At 41.9% G+C, this 24,148-nt stretch overlaps 1 protein-coding gene across 3 annotated transcripts in view; it reads right to left on the bottom strand.

The window, feature by feature from the left end:
* Positions 1 to 24,148, bottom strand: part of LOC138804446 (dual specificity protein phosphatase CDC14A-like) — a 151,370-nt gene that overhangs the window by 118,183 nt on the left and 9,039 nt on the right. For all 3 annotated transcript variants that reach the window (XM_069988704.1, XM_069988705.1, XM_069988703.1), the window contains exons 3-4: positions 15,754 to 15,829; positions 1,086 to 1,178 (exon numbers count right to left, since the gene is read on the bottom strand). In XM_069988704.1, the coding sequence (XP_069844805.1) occupies positions 1,086 to 1,178; positions 15,754 to 15,829 (169 nt within the window). The remainder of the gene's footprint in view (positions 1 to 1,085; positions 1,179 to 15,753; positions 15,830 to 24,148) is intronic.

Below are 24,148 nucleotides of genomic sequence, written 5' to 3' on the forward strand. Positions count from 1 at the left end.
GTTCAAATGGTAGAGCGCTAGCCTTGAGCTGAAGAGCTGAGGGACAGCGCCCAGGCCCAGAGTTCAGGCCCCACGACCGACAAAAAAAAAAAAAAGCATCTTCTTGACCATCTTAACTGGTTAGTCAGGAAGCTGGAATATGTGCAAATAAGTGTTTTCTATTGTATAGAAATATCTGTATAGATGGGTGAAGAGATTTATAAAAGAATAAAAGTAATAATAACTACTCCCTTGTTTCATTGAATATTTCTTCTTACCAAGAGGAATATCTTATCATGAGTGTTTCATGTACACACAGGGTTTTTGATTTTTGGGTTGTTTTTGTGCCAGTACAGGGGCTTGAACTCAGGAACTGGGTGCTGTCCCTTAGCTTTTTCACATAAGGCTGATGCTCTACCACTTAAGCCACACTTCCACTCCCCCATTTTTGGTGATTATTTGGAGAGAAGAGTCGTATGGTGGAGTTGGAGGTATGACTCAGATGGCAAAAGCATCAGCTACTGAGTTCAAGTCAAAACAAAAAACAAGAGTCTCATGGACTTTTCTGCCTGGACTAGCAGTGATCCTTAGAGCTCAACTTCCTAAGTGGCGAGGATTACAGGTATGAGCCACCCACACCCAGCTTAGGTATTCTTTTTATTCAAACCTTTATATGACAAGAGAAGCCAAGCTATACATTGAGAGTTCAAGATTCTCTCACTGGGCTGGGAAGGTGGCTCAGTGGTAGAGCGCTTGCCTTGTATGCTGGAGGCCCTAGGTTCAATTCCTCAGCACTACATAAGCAAAAAAGAAAAAAGCCGGAAGTGGCACTATGACTCAAGTGGTAGAGTGCTAGCCTTGAGATGAAGAGCTGAGGGACAGCGCCCAGGCCCAGAGTTCAGGCCCCACGACTGGACCAAAAAAAAAAGATTCTCTCACTAAACACCCTATCACTGCCAGGCTGGACTTTCCATTCCAGATCAATTCCCCAAGCTACTAATTATCTTCCCACTTCCCCAACCCACTAGACAAGTGGCCTGAATCATGTTGTCAGTGTTGGGCTGCCACGGTTGGCTAGAGAAAGGAATCACGAAGAACACACTTACGGCATAAGCACCTATCAGAAACGCTGCATTTGCTCTTTTCCGTTGGTCAAAGCAGGTGTAGTGCACAATTTTCTTTCTTGATAAACTGTAGGACTACATGGAGAAGAAGAAAAAAGAAGGTAACTATAAAGACAATGTTAAAGTATACAGATGATAGCCAGCTCCTCTCAATGTTCAAGATGGCTTAGGATCCACAAAATGTAACATCCTTGACCTTTACTATCTGTGGCATTTAGACACAGGCACTGAGGGTGTGATCTAACTCACTTTTTTTTAGTCTGTCATAATATGCAATATCATTGACCAATAATCAAGATGTTTCTCTCCAAGAAAGGATTCTAATGTGGTGGAAAATGAAATGGCTGACCTCTTAACAAGAAAAAAAAATCTGAGGATTTATTTATACCTTATATGTATATGATTTATCATTTGATTTATTCTAGATCATATTTTTTACTCCCTACATGCCATTTCCACTCTGAACAGTCATCTATGCTTTTCATATTTCATAGTCTGTTCTAACACGTGTCAGTCTTCCGTCTTCTCTGAAATGTTTCAATTGTAGAGACTAATATTAATGTATTTCCTTCCTAGGATGTGCTCTGATAATCTCCTCTTAATTAACTGAAAACAAGTGGTTAATGGAGGAGAAAAAATGAGCCATAAAAGGATATCAGTAGGCATCTTAATTCAACAGCCATTCATTAAATTCATAGATTCAGTCATTAAGCACTTGCGGTATGCCAGGCAAGATGCTGCATGCTTGAGTATTTAACTAAATCCAAAATAAGCACCAAGGTAGGCTGCATACATGCTAGACATGAAAAGGGGTAAGAGAAGGGACCTGCTAAACTGAATTATGAACCAAAATTCAAATCTACAGCAGCAAGAACAGATGCGACTCAATTACATCGTCTCAATTCCCTGATATTTCAGAACAGTCAGCAGTATATTGACAAATGATTTTCTAAATACAGGCACACAGTACATCTTAATTCATATTGTCCATAAAAGTGGCTTTTAATACTTAACCCACTGAACCCAATAGACAGAAAATCCGTTACCATTCATTTTCTACAAAAGAAACTCAGAAATCTTTCCTAAGAGTGAAACAATAAGAGCTAGGAAGGTGGCTCAGTGGTAGAGTGCTTGCCTTGCATACATGAGGCCCTGGGTTCGGTTCCTTAGCACCACATAAGCAGAAAAAGGCAGAAGTGGCACTGTGGCTCATATTGTAGAGCGCTAGCCTTGAGCTGAAGAGCTGAGGGACAGTGCCCAGGCCCAGAATTCAGGCCCCACAACCAACCAAAAACAAAAACAAAAAAGAATGAAATGAAATTATATCATTTTGGCTTAAACATGTAATCTAATTTATCTTTGATAATTACACATAACATTCTCTGAAATTGTAGTGTCCTCTGTGTGTGTGTGTGTGTGTGTGTGTGTGTGTATGCGCACACGCGTGGCACTTCTAGGGCTTGAAATTGGGGCCTGGACACTATCCTTGAGCTACTTTTGCTCAAAGCTAGTGCTCTACCACTTGAGCTACAGCTGTATTTTCAGCTTTTTCATGGTTAACTATAGATTAAAGTTTCACAGACTTTTCTGTCTGGGCTGGCTTCGAATCTCAATCCTTAGACCATAGCGTCCTGGGTATCTAGATTGAAAAGCATAAGCCACTGGCCCCTTGTAGTGTCTTTCTTTAATTAAATTTTTAAACTTAGTGTTTGACTCCAAGATAAGTCTCTCAGAGGCGGAAGATGTGGCTCAGTGGTAAAAGTGCCTGCCTAGCAAGGTCCTGAGTTCAAGCACCAGAAACTCAGTAACCACCAAAAAAAAGGGGGAGGGGAGAATCCTGTATCATCAGTGCCCTGATTTCCTGATAGATGTATGAAAACACTCCTTTGAAGAAAAGGGAGGGGGAAGAAACTGCCGATTGTGGGGCCTGAACTCTGGGCTTGGGCACTGTCCCTCAGCTCTTCAGCTCAAGGCTAGCGCTCTACCACTTGAGCCACAGCGCCACTTCCAGCTTTTTCTGCTTATGTGGTGCTGAGGAATCGAACCCAGGTCCTCATGCATGCAAGGCAAGCACTCTACCACTGAGCCACCTTCCCAGCCCAGAAGGAACATTTTATTTAATTCAGTTCAGTCAGATTATTACTCTGAAGTCATTGTGAAGACTTCAGTTAATACCAGTGGGGTTGAAACTTGGCTCTTTACTTTCTCAATGGCTCCTGAGTGCCTGGATGCTTTCTTTCTCTAATCCATTACTTTCTCTAATCCATTACTTGGTTGGTTTTGTCACTTAACTGTTCTCCAGAAATACTGAAGAAAAGGAAAGTGAAGGCAGATACTGGTGGCTCATACTTACAAACCTAGCTCCTCAGCAGAGGATTATAATTAAAAGCCAGCCAGGGCAGAAGACTGACAGATTCTTATCTCCATTAACCAACATAAAGCCAGAGGTGGAAGCATGGCTCAAATGCTAGAGAGAGATAAACTTGAGGGGAAAAGCTAAGCAAGAATGCAAGGCCCTAAATTCAAATCCCAGGGCAAATGAAACTTAATCATCTCCCATGTCTCTAAAGCCCAAATACCTTAAACCGCCTTCCCTACACTCCCAGGTGATAACCACACCTCTCTCTCACTCTCTGCCTTTTCTGCCAATGGAACATATGGGCCATCTTGAAGTCTAGATTATCTATGTAATGCACTTTTCTGCTGGGAATTTAGGTTTCCTATTGAGCTATTGCTATGATTTAATGCTGAGGAAATGCATTTACAAATCTACTCATCAAAAGTGATAACTCACAAAATCATTCTTTCCTACCAATGCTTATTTCTTGGGTGTGTGTGTTTGGGGACGGGTTTGAGACCTTCCTGCTTCATTTGTTGTATGTTTTCTTAAGTTGGGCACCTCCATCCTTGCCTTGTTCTAAATCATATAGGATCCAGAGGCTAACTTGGTTAGGAGTGTTAAGTTAGAGACAGAACTCCAAGAAAGATTTCCTTTCCGTTATGGATCTATAAATGCTTTTTTTTTTTTTTTAATTATCTCTAAGGCCAGGCACTGGTGGCTCACATCTGTAATCCTAGCTACTCAGGAGGCTGAGATCTGAGGATCACGGTTCAAAGCCAGCCCAGGCATTTAAGTCTGTGAGACTCTTATCTCCAATTAGCCACCAGAAAACTGGATGTGGCACTGTGGCTTAAGCGGTAGAACACTAGCCTTGAGCTGAAGAGTTCAGGGACAGCGCCCAGGCCCAGAGTTCAAGCCCCATGACAACAACAACAAAAATTATCTCTAAGAAGCTGTATAAAGGAGTTGCCATTTAACAAAGCAGTTTGTGAATACAATGCATCTTAACTGTCACCCCTTTCTACATTTTCACCTCATCCACTCCTCCCAACACACCCATTCCCTCACTCTTCTTAATCTTGTAAAATATGCATTCAATTCCTGAGTGCATTCTCCTCCTCCTCTCCTCTATTTCATTTGTCTACTCCTTTCCCCAGACCCTATCCCTTTCCAATATCCACTTCCTGGTGTTTATTTTGTTGAACTTGGACTTCGCCTTTCTAAAGAATTACGCTATTTGAGTTCTTCATCTAAGTGGACACAAACCAGCCCCCTCTAATAACAGCCACACAAGAAGCAGAAGCTAATATTTGCCATTTGCTACATCTCAGAATTTTCCAAGCAATGGGAATAGTGCCCGGAGGGGCCCGCTAGAGCCTCAGAGAGTAGTACAGAAAAGCAGAGAGCATGGGCAGGGCTGAAATACAATAAGCATGGGAGAATATAAGCAAGGAGACAGATAGGGCCTGCTGTGAAATGTTCTAGGGTGCCTTCAGAACCCCCCTCAATTGAGAAATCTCTATTAGGAGGCCCGAATTCATTAAATAATTCTCAGCTGAAATGGTTAACAGTATTAAAATTCATCAGAAATAAAAATGACCTAAATCCAAATCCACTGTTTTATTATTTTATTACTATGTTCTATTTTATTCTGTGTCTCTCTGTCAGTCTCTCGCTTGCTCCTCTCTCTCTCTCCTCTGTCTCTCTGTCTCTCTCTCACTCTCTTTACTTTTCTTTTGTTTTTAATTTCCTGAGAGAGGATCTCACTATGAAACTCAGGCTCATCTCAAATTCAATATCCTCCTGCCAAAGTCTCCCAAGAGCTCAGATTAAAAGTGTGTGCCACTACACCTGGCCCATTTCAACTTCTTTTAGAATGGTTCAGAGTCACCTGGAGAGCTTACTAAAGCACTGCACTCTGGGCCTCACCCAAAGTTTCTGATTCACAGAAGCAGAGCCTGAGAATGTATATTTCTAGCACGTTTCCTGGGGATGCGGCTGCTGCTGGCTCAGGAAATCCACTGCTCTAAGTTATTGCTAAGTTTGGAGTACCACTTGTCCCACTCCTGAAAATATAACAGATCCTGCAACATGATTCATCTAGTCAACTTGAAATTCTCTTATAAAGAAGTTCCCAATCATGCCATACATCTTTTTAAATGCATTACAGGAGATAGCACCTCAGCTACCAGCTCGTTGAATGATTCCATAATGAAGTTGCCTTAAACACAGTCATTCCACAGCTTCTAAATTCAAATGCTCTCAAGGACCAAGAATTCGGAGCAGACTAGCTGGCAAACCAGAAAAGTATTCTTCATTCCAGCCTTCTTCACTCCCATGCAGGAAAGTGGGCCTGGAACTTTCCCATAATTTGATATTGAAAAGAACACGGGGGGGGGGGGGTACGAGAGAGAGCATGGTAGAGGGGGCAGATATGTTCAAAAAGCACTATGTGCATTAATGGAAATAGCACAATGAAACCTCCTTATATTCCAAATACTAATTCATCTGAGCACCATTGGCTCACCAGGAGATCAGGAGGCTAAGATCTGAGGATGACAGTTCAAAGCCAACCAGAGCAAGAAAGTGCATGAGACTCTTATCTCCAATTAACCAGCAAAAAGCCAGAAGTGGAGTTGTGGCCCAAGTACCAGTCTTCAGCAAAAAAGCTGACAATACCTAGTCCCAGAGCTCATGCCCCAGCACCAGCACATACAAAAAGTGTGTATACATATAAAAGCATATAAAAGTATGTATATAGATAGATATGTATGCACTAATTCAAAAATCAAATAAGCCAGAATTGTACATATATTTTCATAAGTTGTAACTGCTGACTACAAATTAAAATTTGTAAAATTAGCATTCATGCTTAACAAAACATGTCCATGCATGCTGAATTGAAACCCCCTGGTACAAGTATTTAAAGATAATTTTAGCCAGGTGCTGATGGCTCACACTTATAATCCTAGCTACTCAGGAGGCTGAGACCTGAGGATTGAAGCTAGCTCAGAAAAGTCTCTATGAGACTCTTATCTCCAATTAATCACTCAAAAACCAGGCATGGCACTGTGGCACAAAGTGGTAGAGCACTAGCCTTGAGCAAAATAGCTCAGAGACAATGCCCAGGCCTTTAGTTCAAGCTCTACCACCACCTAAATAATAATAATCATAATAATTTTAAATTTTAATTTAAGTTAAACATGTCTGTGGACTAAAAACAGACCATAGGCAACCAGCTTGCTGTACTTGGACCCCAGGATGCTGTACCTAAAGGCATGAATCAAGCAGCTGCTATGGTCAAAAATTGTAGGAGGGCTCCACCAATCTCAAGCCACAAGCATAGTCACAATCTAATGAATGGCTCATGCAAGATATTGGCCTAGGCAGGCATAAGCCTTTGTGATAACAGAGACAAGAGGGAACTCAGTAGGGATGTACTCATAACACCTGAAAACAATGATGTAATCTTAGTCATGAGTACAATCACTTTTCACTTACCAAGGTTTAAAAAAAATAGTAGGTAAAAGAGAAGATTTAGAATTGAATGTCTGTCAATTCATATAATCTAACCTACAGAGATTTCCAGACCTGTATCGCTTACCTGAGTCAAAGTTTTACTACTTTTGCCTGAATTAAAAGTATGTAGTATATCATATAATATTTAATAATACTTGTAACCAAATACAGTGACCACATAGCAGAACAATACAAACTAAGATGACGGCATTGACCCCAAATGGACATCTTCTACCTTGGAAAGAAAAACTACCTGAAAGGTTGAATTTTAATGGGATTAGCCTACAGAAAATAAGCCCCAGATGCTCAGAGAGATGATGATGATGACATGCTACATGAATCATAAACCAATCGAACTATCCTTGAATTCTGGCAACATACACAAACCATGCACTTAACTTGTTCAGCATAGGTTAGGAGACCACAAACTAACCATTCAATAGCAAAAGGTAATGCAATTCAGCTCAAAACTAAAAAGGAAAAAAAAAGTCAATCGCCAACTTAAAGAGACAGAGATGATAAGCAGCCTTTCGATGAGGTTTTGTGCCATGCTTTAAAGAAGTAAACAGTTTAAGCTGCTGGGTTAGAACATGGGTTTTATATAGTTGCCTGAATCAGTCAGAATCAGCTAACAATCAGCTTCAGGAAGTTTCTGGTACAGCCAGGATAAATATGGTTCTCAATAGGATATTAGAGCCCATGCATTTCTTAAAACAAGCAAGCTCTACAAATGACAGTGGTCAGATTGAGTCGATCACAGCAAGGGGACCACAGTGACCAAGGCATCATTCTCTTACAAGTGACTAGGCTAGCCCAGCAAGGACCACAGCAATCAGCGTCTCCATAGCAATCAGTGCTTCTCACTGCAAAAGCAAAGAAAAATGAACAGGTCTTCCTGTGATCAGCCATGACCTCTCCATGTTTTACCTCCAACTTTCTCAGGAAAGGGATATTCTTGAAAGTTTTCTTTGGCTGCACAAAACAAAACATGGTTTATGTTTTTATTTAGAGCTAAGATAAGAGTCAGTTGAATTGTTTCTTAAGGAAAAGATGTCTCTACATGGTCTATTTTGTCTCAATCCTAGTATATTTTATTCATTTGGTTAAAGACCTGGTGAAAAAATGCTTCATAAGGCAGGGCACTAGTGACTCATACTTGTAATCCTAGCTACTCAGGAGGCTGAGATTTGAGGATCGTAACTTGAAGTGGGTCCAAGTAGAAAAGTCAGTAAGACTCTTATCTCCAATCAACCAGCAAAAAGCTTGAAATAAAGATGTGATTCAAATGGTAGAGCACCAGCTATAAGTTTGAGGGCTGGAGTTCAACACACATACACACACACACACACACACACACACACACACACACACACACACACACACAGAGGCACATAGGGACTCTCTATCACAGAATTCTTCAGTGGATCATAAGGGGTCTATGCTCTACAAATGCCATAGTGCCCCCCTTAAACTACATGTACTTTCCAGAATATAAGCCTGCTTTTCCTTCCCAAAGCCTTTATACCTGAAACAGAGAGAAATCTCAAAGTGCTTTTGTGGTTTTTAAAAACAGGGTGGTCTGATCATCACAGCAGAAGAGTTCTTATGCACAGCCACCTGGGATGGTGACAGGTACCTGGCATCCAGGGTAGAATTACAGCACTGATTCACTCAGCATCACAGACCAGCCCAGACCCCCACCACCTGCCAAGGACTTCAGTGCTGTGACACCATCGTTAGTTCATGGGTGTTTCCCCTCCCCCTTTATCCTGAGATGGCTATGTTGGGTGGGAATATTCTTTTAATCCTTTTAAAAATAGTCCTCAACAAAGGAGGAGGCTGCAATGCTTGGTAAGAAATGTATGCATTATCCTGCCCATGTAATTGTAACCCCTCTGTACAGTATGTTCACAAATAAAATAAATAAATAAATAAAAATAAATAAATAAAATAAATAAAAAAATAGTCCTCAGATCATTGTAACTACCTTGATGAGTTACCATCACAGGTTTTTAAAAGACCATTGTCCTAGAAAAAGTATTCCTTTTCAGATTACTTTTTTAATTGTTTCCCACGATGGTATTTTATGTTCCTTGAGGAAAACTTAAATCAATCATGGAAGCTGTATTGAATATTGTTAAGAAAACCCATTCAAATCTTGTGATACTTATAAAAATTTTAGATGGTTAAATTAGCAATTGAAAGGTTTTTTTAAACTAATTACATTTACAGAAGGTATTGTTTTATAGCCCAGCTGTGATAGCACATGCTTGTAATTCCAGCACTAGAGAGTGGAAGCAAAAGAATGTTGAAGCTGGGCACCAGTGGCTCATGCCTGTAATCCTAGCTACTCAGGAGGTTGAGATCTGAGGATCTCGGTTCAAAGCCAGCCCGGGCAGGAAAGTGTGTGAGACTCATCTGCAATTAACCACCAGAAGACCAGAAGTAGTGCTGTGGCTCCAGTGGTAGAGTACTTGTTTTAAGCTGAAGAGATCAGGGACAGTGCCCAGACCCAGAATTCAAGCCCCATGACCACCACCACCACCAACAACAACAACAACAACAAAGAATGTTGAGTTTGAGAGGAACCTGGCTACATAGTGAGACCCAGTCTAAAACAAAAATAAATTTAAACACACACAGCTGAGTATCTGGTAGTACCCACCTGTAATCTCAGCTACTCAGGAGAAAGAGGATGATCAAGGTCTGAAGACAGCCTCCAGAACAAAGCAAGAGACCCTATCTGAAAAACTAAAGCAGAAAAGGCTGGGGGGATGGTCATTGCTCAAGTGGTAGAGTGCTTACCTAGTAAGCATAAGGCCTTGATTTCAAATCCCAGTACTGCCAAAAAAATGGATGTATTATTACTTTTATAACATAATATTATAAAATTACATATATTGCCTATTTGAAATTATGTTTATCACCAACTTGGTCCTTAGTTAGTACATTCTTCTCTTTTTGAAGTCCTTATATTCTTTTTTCTTATATGACTGGATTTATTTAATACATAACACTAGCAAAATAATTCATTGATCCTTGCAGTTTCATCCTTCTTGAACATACTTCACAATTACCATTATTAAAAGATATAATCAATATGAGGTGAATTCATTTAAGCTTAAATGAATTCTTTGCTCATGTTTGACAACATTTTTCTGCCTTGAAGTCCTTATATTCTAAGTAAGTGTTCTTAGCAGTCTGCCAAGGTTCCCTTTGAGAACCTAACTTAAATAAAATAAAATAAAATAAAAAAGCTATGCATCTTTGATGGACAGCAGTGGCTCAAGCCTACAATCCTAGCTATTCAGGAGGCTGAGATATGAAGACTGAGGCACAAAGCCAGCCTAGGCAGGAAAGTCCATGAGATTCTTATCTCCATTTTAACCACCAAAAGACACAAGTGAGCTGTGGTTCAAATGGCAAAATGCTAGCCTTGAGTGACAGAGACAGGCTGTGAGCTCAAGTCTCAGTACCAGTACACACACAGACACGCAGACACATAGATACAGATACAGACACACACACACACACACACACACACACACGCACGCACGCACGCACGCATGCACGCACGCACGCATTATGCATCTTCTCTGAAGAAAAGCATACCAAACTGTACATGTAATTTCACGATCCCTTGAAATATCAGATTAGTAATCCCTGCTCTAATCATTGATGACAGTTTGCTTTAAATAACACAATTTGGCAAATTATTCTCACTTCAAACAATCTTCTATCTTTGCTTACTTCCTCTGTCAAGGTAGATGTTGACTAGAAATAGAAAACTGCAATGCATTATTACAGAACTCTTAGTACCAGCAATTTTTGTTATGTTATAGTCTAAAATAAGCACTAAGTTTTTGTGGTTGGTGACAGTACTTTTCATTTGGGACTTCTTAATCTGAGAGAGGTTGATGGACAATTTTCCACTCTAATAACATAATTAAAACTAAGCACACTGGAAATAGAACAAACAAAAATAGCAATAAATTACTTCAATGAATTGAAAAAAATCTTTTGACCTTTAAAAAATAAGAGGTTTGGGGTTGGAAGAGAATAATTCACAGCAAACTGTTACCTATCTACATAAGGTATAAACTCAAGGAAAGAAATCATAAAATCTTTACTGGAAGTACAACTAGAAAATAGCATGTGCCAAAGAAAATCACCCAGAAGAATTTGAAAATGAAGTTACTAGTTAAAATAAATGTTAGATTGTTCAGAGAAGTAAGGGAATTTGAGGACCACACCAACAGCATTTGGCTCACTAGAGCACTTTCAGAAAAGTAAGGAAAGCAAAACTGAACAGCAAAAAGATTAATAAATATGTGCAGAAGAGACAGGCAGAGTGTTTCATGCCTGTAATCCTAGGTACTAGTAAAGTAGAGATCAGGAGGATTATAATTCAAGGCCAGCCTGAGCAAAAAGTTCACAAAATGGGGACTGGGAATGTGGCTTAGTGGTAGAGTTCTTGCCTAGCAAGCATGAAGCCCTGGGTTCGATTCCTCAGTATCACATAAACAGAAAAACAGAAGTGACATTGTGGCTCAAGTGGTAGAGTGCTAGCCTTGAGCAAAAGAAGCTCAGGGACAAAGCCTAGACCCTGAGTTCAAGGCCCAGGACTGGCCAAAAAAAAAAAAGTTCACAAAACAATCTCAACCAATAAAAGCTGGGTGTAATGCTATGTGATGGTCTATCATCCCAGCTACACAGGAAGTATAGATTCAAGCCAGCCAGAGCAGACTAAAAAGGGTTGTACATCAACGTCATTATGACAAGATCAAAGAAGTCTCTGTGTATTTGGAAACGCTGTGCTGGGTACTGGTAGCAAAGAGTTATCAATCATGCCCTTGTCTTCTGGGAGCTCAGTATAGCGAGAAAGATAGATGCACATAGATAGACCTAATTCATCTGCAAGGGATATCTGCACACGGAATTATGGAAACACAGCGTGGGATCTAGAAGGCAAACCGGAAGGTTCTGGAGATGCTGCCCAGCAAGCGGCATTGGAGCAAGGTCTGACATTCCATCTCACCCCAGTTAGAATGGTTACTATCAAGAAAACAAATAATAACCGATTCTGACAAAGATATGGCCAAAAGGGAACTCTAACACATTGTTGGTGGGAATGTAAACTTGTTCAACCACTCTGGAAAGTGATATGGAGGTTCTTCAAAAAACTTAAACATAGAACTACCTTATGACTGAGTAATTTTACTCCTGGAATTTACCCAAAAGATTAAAAACCAGGATGCACACCAAAGCCATCAGCACAACTGTTTTTATCAGAGCACTATTCATGACAGGCAAGGTAGAATAGCCCAGATGCCTCTCAGTGGAGGAACAGATCAAGAAAATGTGGTATATATACACAATTGAATTATATTCATCCATTACAGAGAATGATATTGTACCATTTGTACAGAAATGGAAAGACAGTGGTGGGATCTAAGGATTGTGGTTCAAAGCCAGACTGGGCAGGAAGCTCATGAGACTTATCGCCAGTTAATCACAGAAAAAGCTGGAAGTGGAGCTGTGGCGCAAGTGGTAGCGTGCTAGCCTTGAGCAACAGGAACTCTGAGACAGCGCTGAGGCACAGAATTCAAGCTCCAGTACTAACAAAACAAAGAAATGGAAAGACTTGGAAAAACTTATGTCTGGGCTGAATATTGTATTCTTTCTTTATTTATTTATTTTGTCAGTCATGGGGCTTGAACTCTGGGCCTGGGCGTTGTCACTCAGCTCTTCAGCTCAAGGCGAGCGCTCTACTACTTGAGCCACAGCACCACTTCCTTGGAAACAATTATGTTAAGTGATGTAAGTCAGGCCAGAGAGAAAAGGATGCATGTTTTCGCTTATATGTGGAAGCTAGATTTAGCTTACAAATTCATAAGTAAGTACGTTGGATGGTATGCTATTGTATACAAATCTATTAACTGAAATATGGTAGATTGAAGGGAGATCTCAAATAGGGTAAATCCTTAGGGAAATGAAATCAAAGTTCAGCAAAATAAAATACAAGGAAGTAGGTACTCAAAAGGGGTGGAGTGGGGTCAAGGGAAAGAGGGTAGAAAAATGAAGATAAGACAAGGGGGAAAATGCACTTAGAGGAAGAGGAAGAAGATGAGAGTGAGAGTCAAGAGCACCGAAAGCCGAAACCACGGGTTCTCCTTGCCCAAAGGTAGAGAGGCCAATGTCAACACAGGTTATACCAGGCAACGTAGCACATACTTATCATCCTAGCTACTCAGGAGGCAGGGGCAGGAGGATCACAAATCCGAGACCAGCTCAGACAAAAGTTAGCAAAACCCTGTCTCCAATACAAAATCCAAATAAAAGGGTTGAGGGTGTGATTCAAGTGGTGGAAGAATGCTTGCCAAGCATATACAAGGCCCTGAGTCCAGTCCTCAGTATCACACAGTAACAAAAGAGAGAAAGAGAGATGACGTCAAACCCTGACTTCACTTTGCGATCTTGAGCGAGTCATGAACCTCCCCAGGCCTCCCCTTCCGAGTCTTGACTGAACAGTCATTGAGATTCCTAAAGTGATTCTGGCTAGCTTTCCTATAAAAGGGTAGGGTTCAAGTGAGAAAGAGGATGCTCCTACTTCGTGGAAGAACTGTCTTTATTGAGTTTGCTGCCCGAAGTCACAAGTGTTGTATCAGAAAGGTCGTGTAGCATGTCATCTTAATCTGACCATTTACAAAGCTCTTCATCAGGTATTTTCTAATTCAGTCCTAACCACCATCCTGTAAGTGCTCTAGAATTCCTATTTCATAGATGAAGACACTGAGATCACACAAGGCTGAAGTAATCCCAAGGTTAGCTTTCATTAAAGTAAATCATTTTCTCTTCATCAAAAGATTCTAGCCAGTGCTACTGGTTCACATCTGTAATCCTAGCTCTTCAGGAGACTCACATCTGAGGATCACAGTTCAAGGCCAGCCCAGAAGACAAATGTGAGAGACTCTTATCTCCAATTACCAGCAATTAACTTAGGCTACAAAGTATAAAATGCAGTAGCAAAACAGCTTAACTCAATCCATCTATTTTTGTGCAATTGGTGTAAATAAAACATTGAGTTAGACCAGTGACTTTACTTTTGTAATAATGATTTCTTTCTCTCTGCTAACTACAGGTTGTACAAGGTCCTACATGGTTCATTTTATAATACCTAGTGCATACCAAAACATGCTAATACAACCAACCAAGAAGCAAAGAAATCTTAGATCTTCACAAGAGAGATAAAAACTTCAATTATTTATTAACTATCTTCCTCTTGTTAATTGAGTCATTAAAAGTTCATTCTATATAGAAAGGATATTATTTATATCATTGACAGTTGTAAACATCTCGACTTTGTTTTCTAAACTACTGATGTAGCTTCTTTCCTAAGTAAATGCATCTTTAGTTTTAAAAAAAATTACGCATATATTTTTCTTTTTTTATGCAGAGTCCATATTGAGAGGTTCTTTTTTTGGTGGGGGGAGTCATGAGGCCTGTACTCTGGGCCAGGGCACTGTTCCTCAGCTCTTCAACTCAAGGCTAGCCCTCTACCACTTGAGCCACAGCACCCACTTCCGGCTTTTTTCTTTTTGCTTATGTGGTGCTGAGGAATCGAACCCAGGGCCTCAGGCATGCAAGGCAAGCGCTCTACCACTGAGCCACCTTCCCAGCCCCCACGCATATATTTTTCTAGGCAGGCAAGATATTGTAAGTTAATTCTTAGAATAGTTTAGGTCATATAATTATTTTATAAGGTTGCCCTCATTTCTCAAGCATTCAGCACTTCGAAATCAAGGCAAATTTTATACATTTGTAAATCTATAATTTTCCATCTGACTGCCTTTTATATGTAAGTTCAACATAAAACAAATCAAAGGACAATTGCTAAGCAGGTAGTTTATGCCCAACATAGTGGGTAACAGCTGCAGCTTACCTAATAGAAAGGATAAAATGCCTACTGTTATAATTCTGTGCTTATATCAGAAACATGTTAGCCAGACACTGGTGGCTCCTACCTATAATCCAGCTACTCAGGAGGCTGAGAAAAGAGGCAGAAGCTAGTAGGGCTGAAAATTCTCTGAGACTCTTATTGCCAATTAACCAGGGGGAGAGACTGGAAGTGGAAGTGTGGCTCAAGTGGTAGAGCCTTGAGCCAAAAAGCTAAGTGAGACGTCAGATGTGAGTTCAAGACCCAGTAGCCACACACACACACACACACACACACACACACACACACACACACACACACACACACACAAAAAGCACTACAGGTTGATGCTGAGGGTCTGACCACATCTTGTCCTATGCCCCATCTCTGTTGGCTTGTCAACCATCACTTGGTGATGAACTCCACAGAGATGGAAATTCAGGATTGATCCAACAGGTTGTATTCCAGAACTCCAGCCATCATGTGTCCCTCATCACCTGGAAACAGTGCCCACCAGCAGATCTGAGGGTTTCGGAAAAATTATCCTGGGAGGGAATTTGATAGACACTCATTAACAACAACCTGAAAGGACCTGGGCTTTCTTCTTCAGATCACAGCTGCAGTGACTTCATCCAGTTCACATTACCGTTCATCCTGAAAAATGAAAGAGGTTAACCCAGCCTTTGTGGTGCCAGCAGGGAGGATCCATTTCAACTCCTCACACAGGTGAACTCCTCGCATAGATTTCCAAAGAGCGAAACGACCTGACTACCCATAGCTGAGCAATCCCACTGGGCAGATTTCTTGGTTCGAACATCCTAATGCTAAAAGGGAAGCGCCAATGTCATACTCACTTTTAGTTTCTTGTTTAGTTTACAGCAGTATTTGTACACCATTGCCAAGTTCAGAGGTCCAAAATCTGCATAGAAACTGAGACATAAATAAAACATCACATTTAGTACAGGTACGATTTTCAGTATCATTAATGGTCATTTGGAAGTTATTTTTAGTACTAGGGTTTGCACTTGTTAAGGCAGGTATTCTGCCACTTCTGCTTTCAGCCCTTTTTTGCTCTGGTTATTTTTGAGATAGCGATTCACTTTTCATCCATGCCCACTGGGACTATGCTCCTCCTATTTTCGCTTGCTACTATAGCTGGAATGACACTTACACGCCACCACACAGGCTCATCCACGGCCTACAGGGAACAGATGTGGAGGGAAACAGAAGCTAAGCCTTTTTCATACCCAGACATCTAGCTTGTCTCACATGACCTACGTTTATGATCCATCATTACTTTGTCTTTGGTTTTTCAAATGAGCTACTCGGAGTCCATTCCCAGAGGTGCCATTGTTGAAAGTACTGTTGCAAATTATTCTACATATGAGAATCTCTATGGGAAAACTTTTCAACAACTCAGTAGAAAGATAAACTACATTCCAAGCAGGAGCCATTCATTTCAACACAATTTTGACCACCTAGGAGGGCTGTGAGAACGGCTCAAGTGACAGAGCATCTGCTCAGCTAGGCACTAAAGCCTTCAGTTCAAACCTCAGTACCGCCACAAAAAAAATAAGATAAAATTATAAATCATATGATCGCCTACTCTAAGCAAGACCCTGCAAGTTTGCATAAAAAAGTGCTTGTATGTCAAAAAGTGCTTGTAGTTCACTTCTAGCTCCTCAGGAGGCTAAGATCTGAGGATTGTGATTCAAAGCCAGCTCTCAGATCTCAGGCTCCTCAGCCACATCTCACATATGAACCACCTTCACCTGGCATAATAATCACATTGTAAGCGTATGTATGTGTATATATGCACTTGTGCGCACACACATGTGCACGCATGTCCTGGGCCTTGAACTCAGGGTCTGGGCTCTGTCCCTGAGCTTTTCTTTTTAATTTTTGCCAATCCTGGGGCTTGAACTGAGGGGCTGGGCACTGTCCTTGAGCTTCTTTTGCTCAAGGCTAGCGCTCTACCACTTGAGCCACAGCACCACTTCCAGATTTTTCTGTTTATGTGATACTGAAGAATAGAACCTAGGGCTTCATGCATGCTGGGCAAGCACTCTACCACTAAGCTACATTCCCAACCCCTGTCCCTGAGCTTTTGTGTTCAAGACTAGTACTCTACCACTTAAGCCACAGCTCCACTTCTGGCTTTCTGATGGTGATGTAGAGAGATAGGAATCCCAGAATTGGGCTGGGAAGGTGGCTCAGTGGTAGAGTGCTTGCCTTGCATGCATGAGGCCCTGGGTTCGATTCCTCAGCACCACATAGGCAGAAAAAGCTGGAAGTGGCACTGTGGCTCAAGTGGTAGAACACTAGCCTTGAGCTGAAGAGCTGATGGACAGCACCCAGGCCCAGAGTTCAGGCCCCACAACCAGCAAAAAAAAAAAAAAAAAAAAGAATCTCAGACTTTCCTCCCTGGGCTGGCTTCAAACTGTGATTCTCAGATCTCAGCCTCCTGAGTAGCTAGGATTACAGGCGTGAGCCACCAGTGCCCAGCTAATAACCACATTTTTTTTGATTTGTTCTTTTTTTTATTGTGAAAATACTGTACAGAGGGGTTACAATTACATGGGCAAGATAATGAGTACATTTCTTATCAAGCATTGTAGCCTCCTCCTTTGTTTCCCCTTTCCATCCCTTCCCATCCTCACCCCCCCACACACACCAAAGTTGTAAAGTTCATTTTTGACATAACGACTTGTACATCTCATTGTTGCAATGGTTCCACCTGTATCCCTATTTAAACAATTTCTAATAACCACATTTTTAAACAGGTCCTAATCATTCAGTAATAGTAACCTAAGATGAAGGGAATTGAAAGTTTTGTTCAAGCTGTCATCCATAGCCAGCACACAGACAGCAGTGTCCCAGACATTAGCAACTGCACATCTTACACAGTTCCCAAACACACAACAGTCTGACACAAAATTTGGTCATCACTTGGTCAACCCATATCCCTAGGCTGGTGTCTTCAATGGGACTCCACAGCCTCCTCTAACCAACAAAGCCACAGAACTAAGACAACCACTCAAGTCTTCCTAGCTGTCATGTGAGATCTTCCAGCACAGTGTCAGGAATCTAGGACTCCAAGGATGGGCACCTGTGACCCACTCCTGTAACCCCAGCTACTCAGGAGACTGTGGTTGAGGATTGTAGTTTGAAGCCAGCCTGGGCAGGAAAGTCTCTGAAATTCTTTTCTCTAATTAACCAGCAAAAAGCCAGAAGTGGAAATGTGGCTCAAGCAATAGAATACCAGTATAAAGAAAAACACCTAAGGATAAGCACAAGGCCCCAGCACACTCACACACTCACACTCACACTCACACACTCACATACACACACACACACACACACACACACACACACACACGTCTAGACTCCAGTGTTCCCTACTAGAAACCCATTTCACAGTGCCAACATTTCTCAAGGACTCCCCTTACCTGGTCAACTCTGCCCTATCAGTATGTTGGGTCTAGGTTCAAAAGGAATTAATCTCCTCCTGAATGCCACCTCAGAAAAAGGAGAGAATCCAGCTTGGTCCTGGAAATCAGTGTCCTTTCTGCACAGCTAGGCAGTGAACCCACAAACCCCCAGACGAGAGAGTAGCCTTGTGCTCCTAGAAGGAACCTCAATATCACGGAGCGACGTGCACTCACATGGTGACAGGAGACAAGCTCCTGATCCCTCTCACGCCTGTCCCTGGGTGCACAGCACGAAGGTGCACAATGCAGAGGGTTCACACCCCTTCCACTTCATCCCCGCTAACCTGAGCTTCCGCTGAGGCTTCTGCAAATGCAGGGAGCTGCCGCTCATTGCTTTCAACAAACAGACCAGAATTTATCAACGAGCCTTCAAGCATCAAGTGTGTCCTTCCATGACTCCTTTCTTTGAACAAAATGAGTGAGTAAAAGGTTCTTCCAGAAGCCAGGAGATGGTGGCTCACACCTGTAATCCTAGCTACTCAGGAACCTGAGATCTAAATATTGTAGTTCAAAGCCAGCTCAGGCAGGAACGTCTGTGAGATCTCCAATCAACCACCAAGAAACTGGAAGTCGAGCTTCAAAGTGAGCCTAGGCTCAAAATGGTAGAGCGCTAGCCTGGAGCCAAAGAGCTCAGGGACAGCGTCCAGGCCCTGAGTTTAAGTCCCATGGCAAAAAAAAAAAAAAAAAAGACAGAAAGAAAGAAAAAGAAGGGACTGGGAAGGTGGCTCAGAGGTAGAGTGCATGCCTTGCAAGCATGAGGCCCTGGGTTCAATTCCTCAACACCACATAAACAGAAAAAGCCGGAAGTGGCGCTGTGGCTCCAGTGGTAGAGTGCTAGCCTTGAGCTGAAGAGCTGAGGGACAGCACCCAGGCCCAGAGTTCAGGCCCCATGACTGACAAAAAACAAAAACAAAAACAAAAAAGAAAAAGAAAAAAAAGACATTTTCAGCAATATCCTGATAAGATTAAAATTCCCTCCCTCAGAAACATTGCAACCTGGAAGAAGCACAAAGCAGGGTAAGTATCGGGACAGTTTGTGCACGACTTTGGGGGAAAACAGAGCTATGACTGGCCCATACAGATAGATAGATAGATAGATAGATAGATAGATAGATAGATAGATAGATAGATAGATAGATAGATAGATAGATAGATAGATAGATAGATAGATAGATAGATAGATAGATAGATAGAGAACCTCTCGTTTCAGATAGCAGTTGAGCCAGACACTAGTCTTACACCTTTAATCTTAGCTGTTCGGGAGAGTGAGATCTGAAGATCACAGTTCAAAGGCAGCCTAGGCAGAAAAATCGGTAAGACTCTTATCTCCAATTAACTACCAAAAGGTTGGAAGTGGAGCTGTAGCTCTAGTGGTAGAGCTCCAGCCTTGAGCAAAAAGCTAAGGGACAGCACCTAAGCCCTGAGTTCAAGCCCCAATACAGGTACAAAAAAAAATGCTCATTGACAGCTGGCGCATAGATAACTGTGCAAATAAGCAAAAGACTGGGGTGCAAGGAGAAAAGCTATGTTGCTTTATGGCTTTGGGTACAAAGCAAGAAGAAATTAACAAAAGGGACAGGGGAAGAGGCTGGAAGGACTATGCAGGCCAAGTTGTGTGCGTGGCAAGCAGGGCCAGCTTCCGGTCCTCCTCTAGTATTTCGTCATAACTGGCTTGCTCCAGATGGAGCCATGCTCTAGATCCACAATCCAGAAAAGTCTCACCCCAACTATTCACCACCCCAACTTGGTTTTTTTCCCCTACAGTTCTACAGTCAAATCACTTTAAGCCTTTGACTTTGGTAGTGTTGCCGGCAGTGAGCTGGAGGGTATCGTGGAAGATGCCCAATGCCCAATGTCCAAAGCCAGCACTACTGAAAGGGGCTGGCAGCAGCTTCCTAGGACAGAACGATGCCTTCTTCTGTCCCTCACACTTCATATTCCAGGTCACTTCTCCAGCTTATAACCCAGCATTTGACTTCCAAGATTCATGCAAATGACACAGTCTTTCCATACTCCCTGATACCTTCTAAGGTATTAAGAAATGTATATAAGCCAGGCACCCGTGGCTCAAGCCTGTAATCCCAGCTACTTAGGAGGCTAAGATCTGAGGATCAAAGTTCAAAGCCTGCCTGAAGGGCTGGGAATGTGGCTTACTGATATTGTAGTAGAGTGGTTGCCTAGCATGCATGAAGCTCTGAGCTTGATTCCTCAGTACCACATAAACAGAAAAGGCCAGAAGTGGCTCTGTGGCTCCAGTGCTAGCCTTGAGCAACAGAAGCTTGGGGACAGCACCAAGCCCTCAGTTCAAGACCCAGGACTGGCAAAAAATAAAAATAAAAAAGCCAGGCTGAGCAGGAAAATCATCATGAGTCTCTTATCTCCAAATAATCACCAAAACTAAAACAAAAAACAGCTGGAAGTGGAGCTGTGGCTCAAGTGGTAGAACACTAGCCTTGAGCAAAAGAACTCATGGACAGTGCCCAGGCCCTGAGTTCAAGCCCCAGTACTAATACCAAAAAAAAAAAAAAAAAAAAAAGTATACAGTAAGAAATCAGTTATACAAGCCGGGCGCTGGTGACTCCGGCCTCTAACCTTAGCTACTCAGGAGGCTGAGATCTGAAGATCTTGGTTCAAAGCCAGCCCAGGCAGGAAAATCCGTGAGACACTTATCTCCAATAAACCACCCGAAAACCAGAAGTGGCTCTGTGGCTTAAGTAGTAGAGCGCTAGCCTTGAGCTGAAGAGCTGAGAGACAGTGCCCAGGCCCAGAGTTCAAGCCCCACAACTGACACAAAAAAAAAAAAAAATCAGTTATACAAAGATCCCAATGAAGAATCTCACCAATTTGCAATATGAGTAAATTTGTATGAGTAAACCAAAAACACAGTTGGATTGTTTCAAAAGAAGCCGAAAAAGCTTGCTACAAAACCCCAAATATGACCTTTAGCTATTTTTATAAGATAGTCTCAGAATCACTCAGTCCAACCTTATTTCATAACTAATCTTAATAAAACATGATATTTGGAGCCAGGCGCTGGTAGCTCATACCTGTAATCCTAGCTACTCAGGAGGCTGAGATCACAGGGTAACAGTTCAAGACCAGCCCAAGCAAGAAAGTCTGAGAGACTCTTATCTCCAATTAATCACCAAAAAGCCAGAAGTGGGACTGTGGATCAAGTGGCAGAATGCCAGCCTTGAGCAAAAAAAGCTCGCTAATGGACAGAGCCCAGGGCCTGAACTCAAGCCCCAGGACCAGAAAAACCAATTTTTAAAACATTATATTTGGTTCTTTTGCCAATAGTACAATTAGATTCATGTGAAGATCACAGAGTGGGAGCAGATATTGGTAGTCAACAAATTGACAGCCATGTCAAAGACAGCTGGCAGCACTAACATAGCACTACTCAGTGCCAGGCATGGTCATACACTTCTATAATCCCACCGTTCGAGAGGCTGAGATAGGAAGATCACAAATTGCAGATCATCCTGAGATACCTAACAAGTTTGAGATCAATCTGGGCTACATAAAACGACCCTGCCTCAAAAAAATAAAATAATTAAAAACTAAATGAATAATTAAAACTACCAAAAGATGACAGGGACAATCCGGCTTGAGCAGACCGACATTTAGTCCTTGGGAGCTCTAAAGCTACAGCTGAATTACAGTGAACCTGCTTAGTTAATGCATTTATAGCAAGAGTCAAGAGTATTATGGCAGGGGGGGAATGGGGAGGGGGGGAGGTAAGACTTGATCAGCAAATTCTTTAAGAAGACACAGATTCATTTTAGAAAGGTCTAAGGCTTTAAAATGCCAAGCTGCAATTTTTCCACGCTGGAGCTATAGCTCAGCGGTAGAGCTCCTGCAAACATGTGTGAAGTCCCAAGTTCAATCCCTACCTAGTACTGCAGAGAGAGAGAGAGAGAGAGAAGAGCAAGATAGAATTTTTCAGCTCTCTGCAGCAGTATCCTTATTGAAATACAACCTTTCCAGAAAAAAAACGTAAATAAATTGTTCACTGGAGAGTATCAAAGAAACTAAACTCAAATTAAACCACTATTTCCAATTCTTCCTTCCACACTCCCTAACCTTCAGCTTGACTTGCTTGAACATCATCTCCAAGCTTTTGCTCCAAGACTACTACTACTTCTTTTTCCTCTTTCTCCTCTTCCTCTTCTTCCTCCTCCTCCTCCTTTACCTCCTCTTCTTCCTTCACACTCTCCTCCTCCTCCTCTTCCTCCTCTTCTTTATTGTGCCAGTACTGAGGCTTGAACTTAGGACCTTGTGCTCTTGCTTGGCCTTTTTGCTCATGGCTGACACTTTACCCATTGAGCCACAGCTCCACTTCTGGCTGTTTTGCTAGTTAATTGGAGGTAAGAATCTCACTGACTTTCTTCCTTCTTGGGATGGCTTCAAAACACAATGCTCAGATCTCAGCCTCCTGAGCAGCTACGATTATTGGCATGAGCTACAGGTGCCTGGCTGCACTTTATTGTTTACCTGTTTATCACTAAACCATTAGTCCACTCAGATCTGTACACCCAAATCCATCCCTATCCAGCAATTTTCAACCACTTAAAAGTTTCAAGTTAAGTTGCCTGGTCCATTAAAAATGTGTAGAGACATTTTTTTTTCTCTTTTTTAAGGCACAAGGTTGTTTTGAGCTGTGGATAAAAAAAAGTCGTTTACTTTGGGCTTGGGAATGTGTTTATGAACTTATAATGAGAACATCTACATCTAATGTCTTAGGAATCTACTTCAAACAAAATAACCAGGCCGCCCTGCAGTGACCTGGCCAAGAAAACACACATGGGCACAGTTGGCTCCCCACTGGGCAGAATGCCCACACAAGGGCCACTCCTGTGCTTCCTGATGAAGACAAACCCTGTAAGAAAACTCCAGCATGGCAATTCAGTTTTGTGCTTCCACCAGACTTTGCTCAAGCAAATGGAAAAAAATAACTGCGTTACAATTTATTATCATGAAGATTAGAGAACAAATGCCTAGATACACAAGTATTTAAATAAATCATATTTACCTAGAACATAGAATCTGATTCTAGTGGGTGACAGAATTAGGTCACAGGGAGCGTAGGGATGGAAGGAGGGCAGGAGGTTTTGAGTCCCAAAACCAAAAGAAAAAAGTGGCCAGGCACCAAAGACTCATGCTTGTAAATACTACTCAATACTACTGAGGATCACAGTTCAAAGCCAGTCAGTGCAAGAAAGTCCCTGAGATTCTTATCTTCAATAAACGACTAAATAAGACAGAAGCAGATCTGTGGCTCTAGTGATAGAGTGCTAGCCTTGAGCAAAATAAAAGCTCGGGGACAGTGCCTAGGCCTTGAGTTCAAGCCTCAAGACCAGGACCAAAAAAAAAAAAAAAGCTAAGTATTTTCCTAGGCTTTCTAACACTGCTCTCTCTCTTCCCTCTTCCCTGCCTCCCCCCCTTCTCTTAGTGTTGAGGTCAGATCTCACATTTACTAGACAGGTGCTCTACAACCACAGCCATGTCTCCAGCTGCTTTTTACTAAAATTTGTGCAGAAATCAGTCTTTAAACAGACACATACACACACACACACACACACAAATACACACACACTCATCATGGACATGGTGGTACTGTCCTATAATTCCACACTCAGGAGGCTGACTCAGGAGGAACTGGATCTCCAGTCAAGGCCAGCCTAGACTACACAGTGAGCCAGTCTGGAAAAAAAAAAAAAGGGGGGGGGGGACAATGGTTCAGCCTGTAATCCTA

This window comes from Dipodomys merriami, unplaced genomic scaffold (genome assembly GCF_024711535.1).
Source record: "Dipodomys merriami isolate MVZ:Mamm:240054 unplaced genomic scaffold, mDipMer1.0.p SCAF_365, whole genome shotgun sequence".
In the NCBI taxonomy this organism is placed as follows: Eukaryota; Metazoa; Chordata; class Mammalia; order Rodentia; family Heteromyidae; genus Dipodomys; species Dipodomys merriami.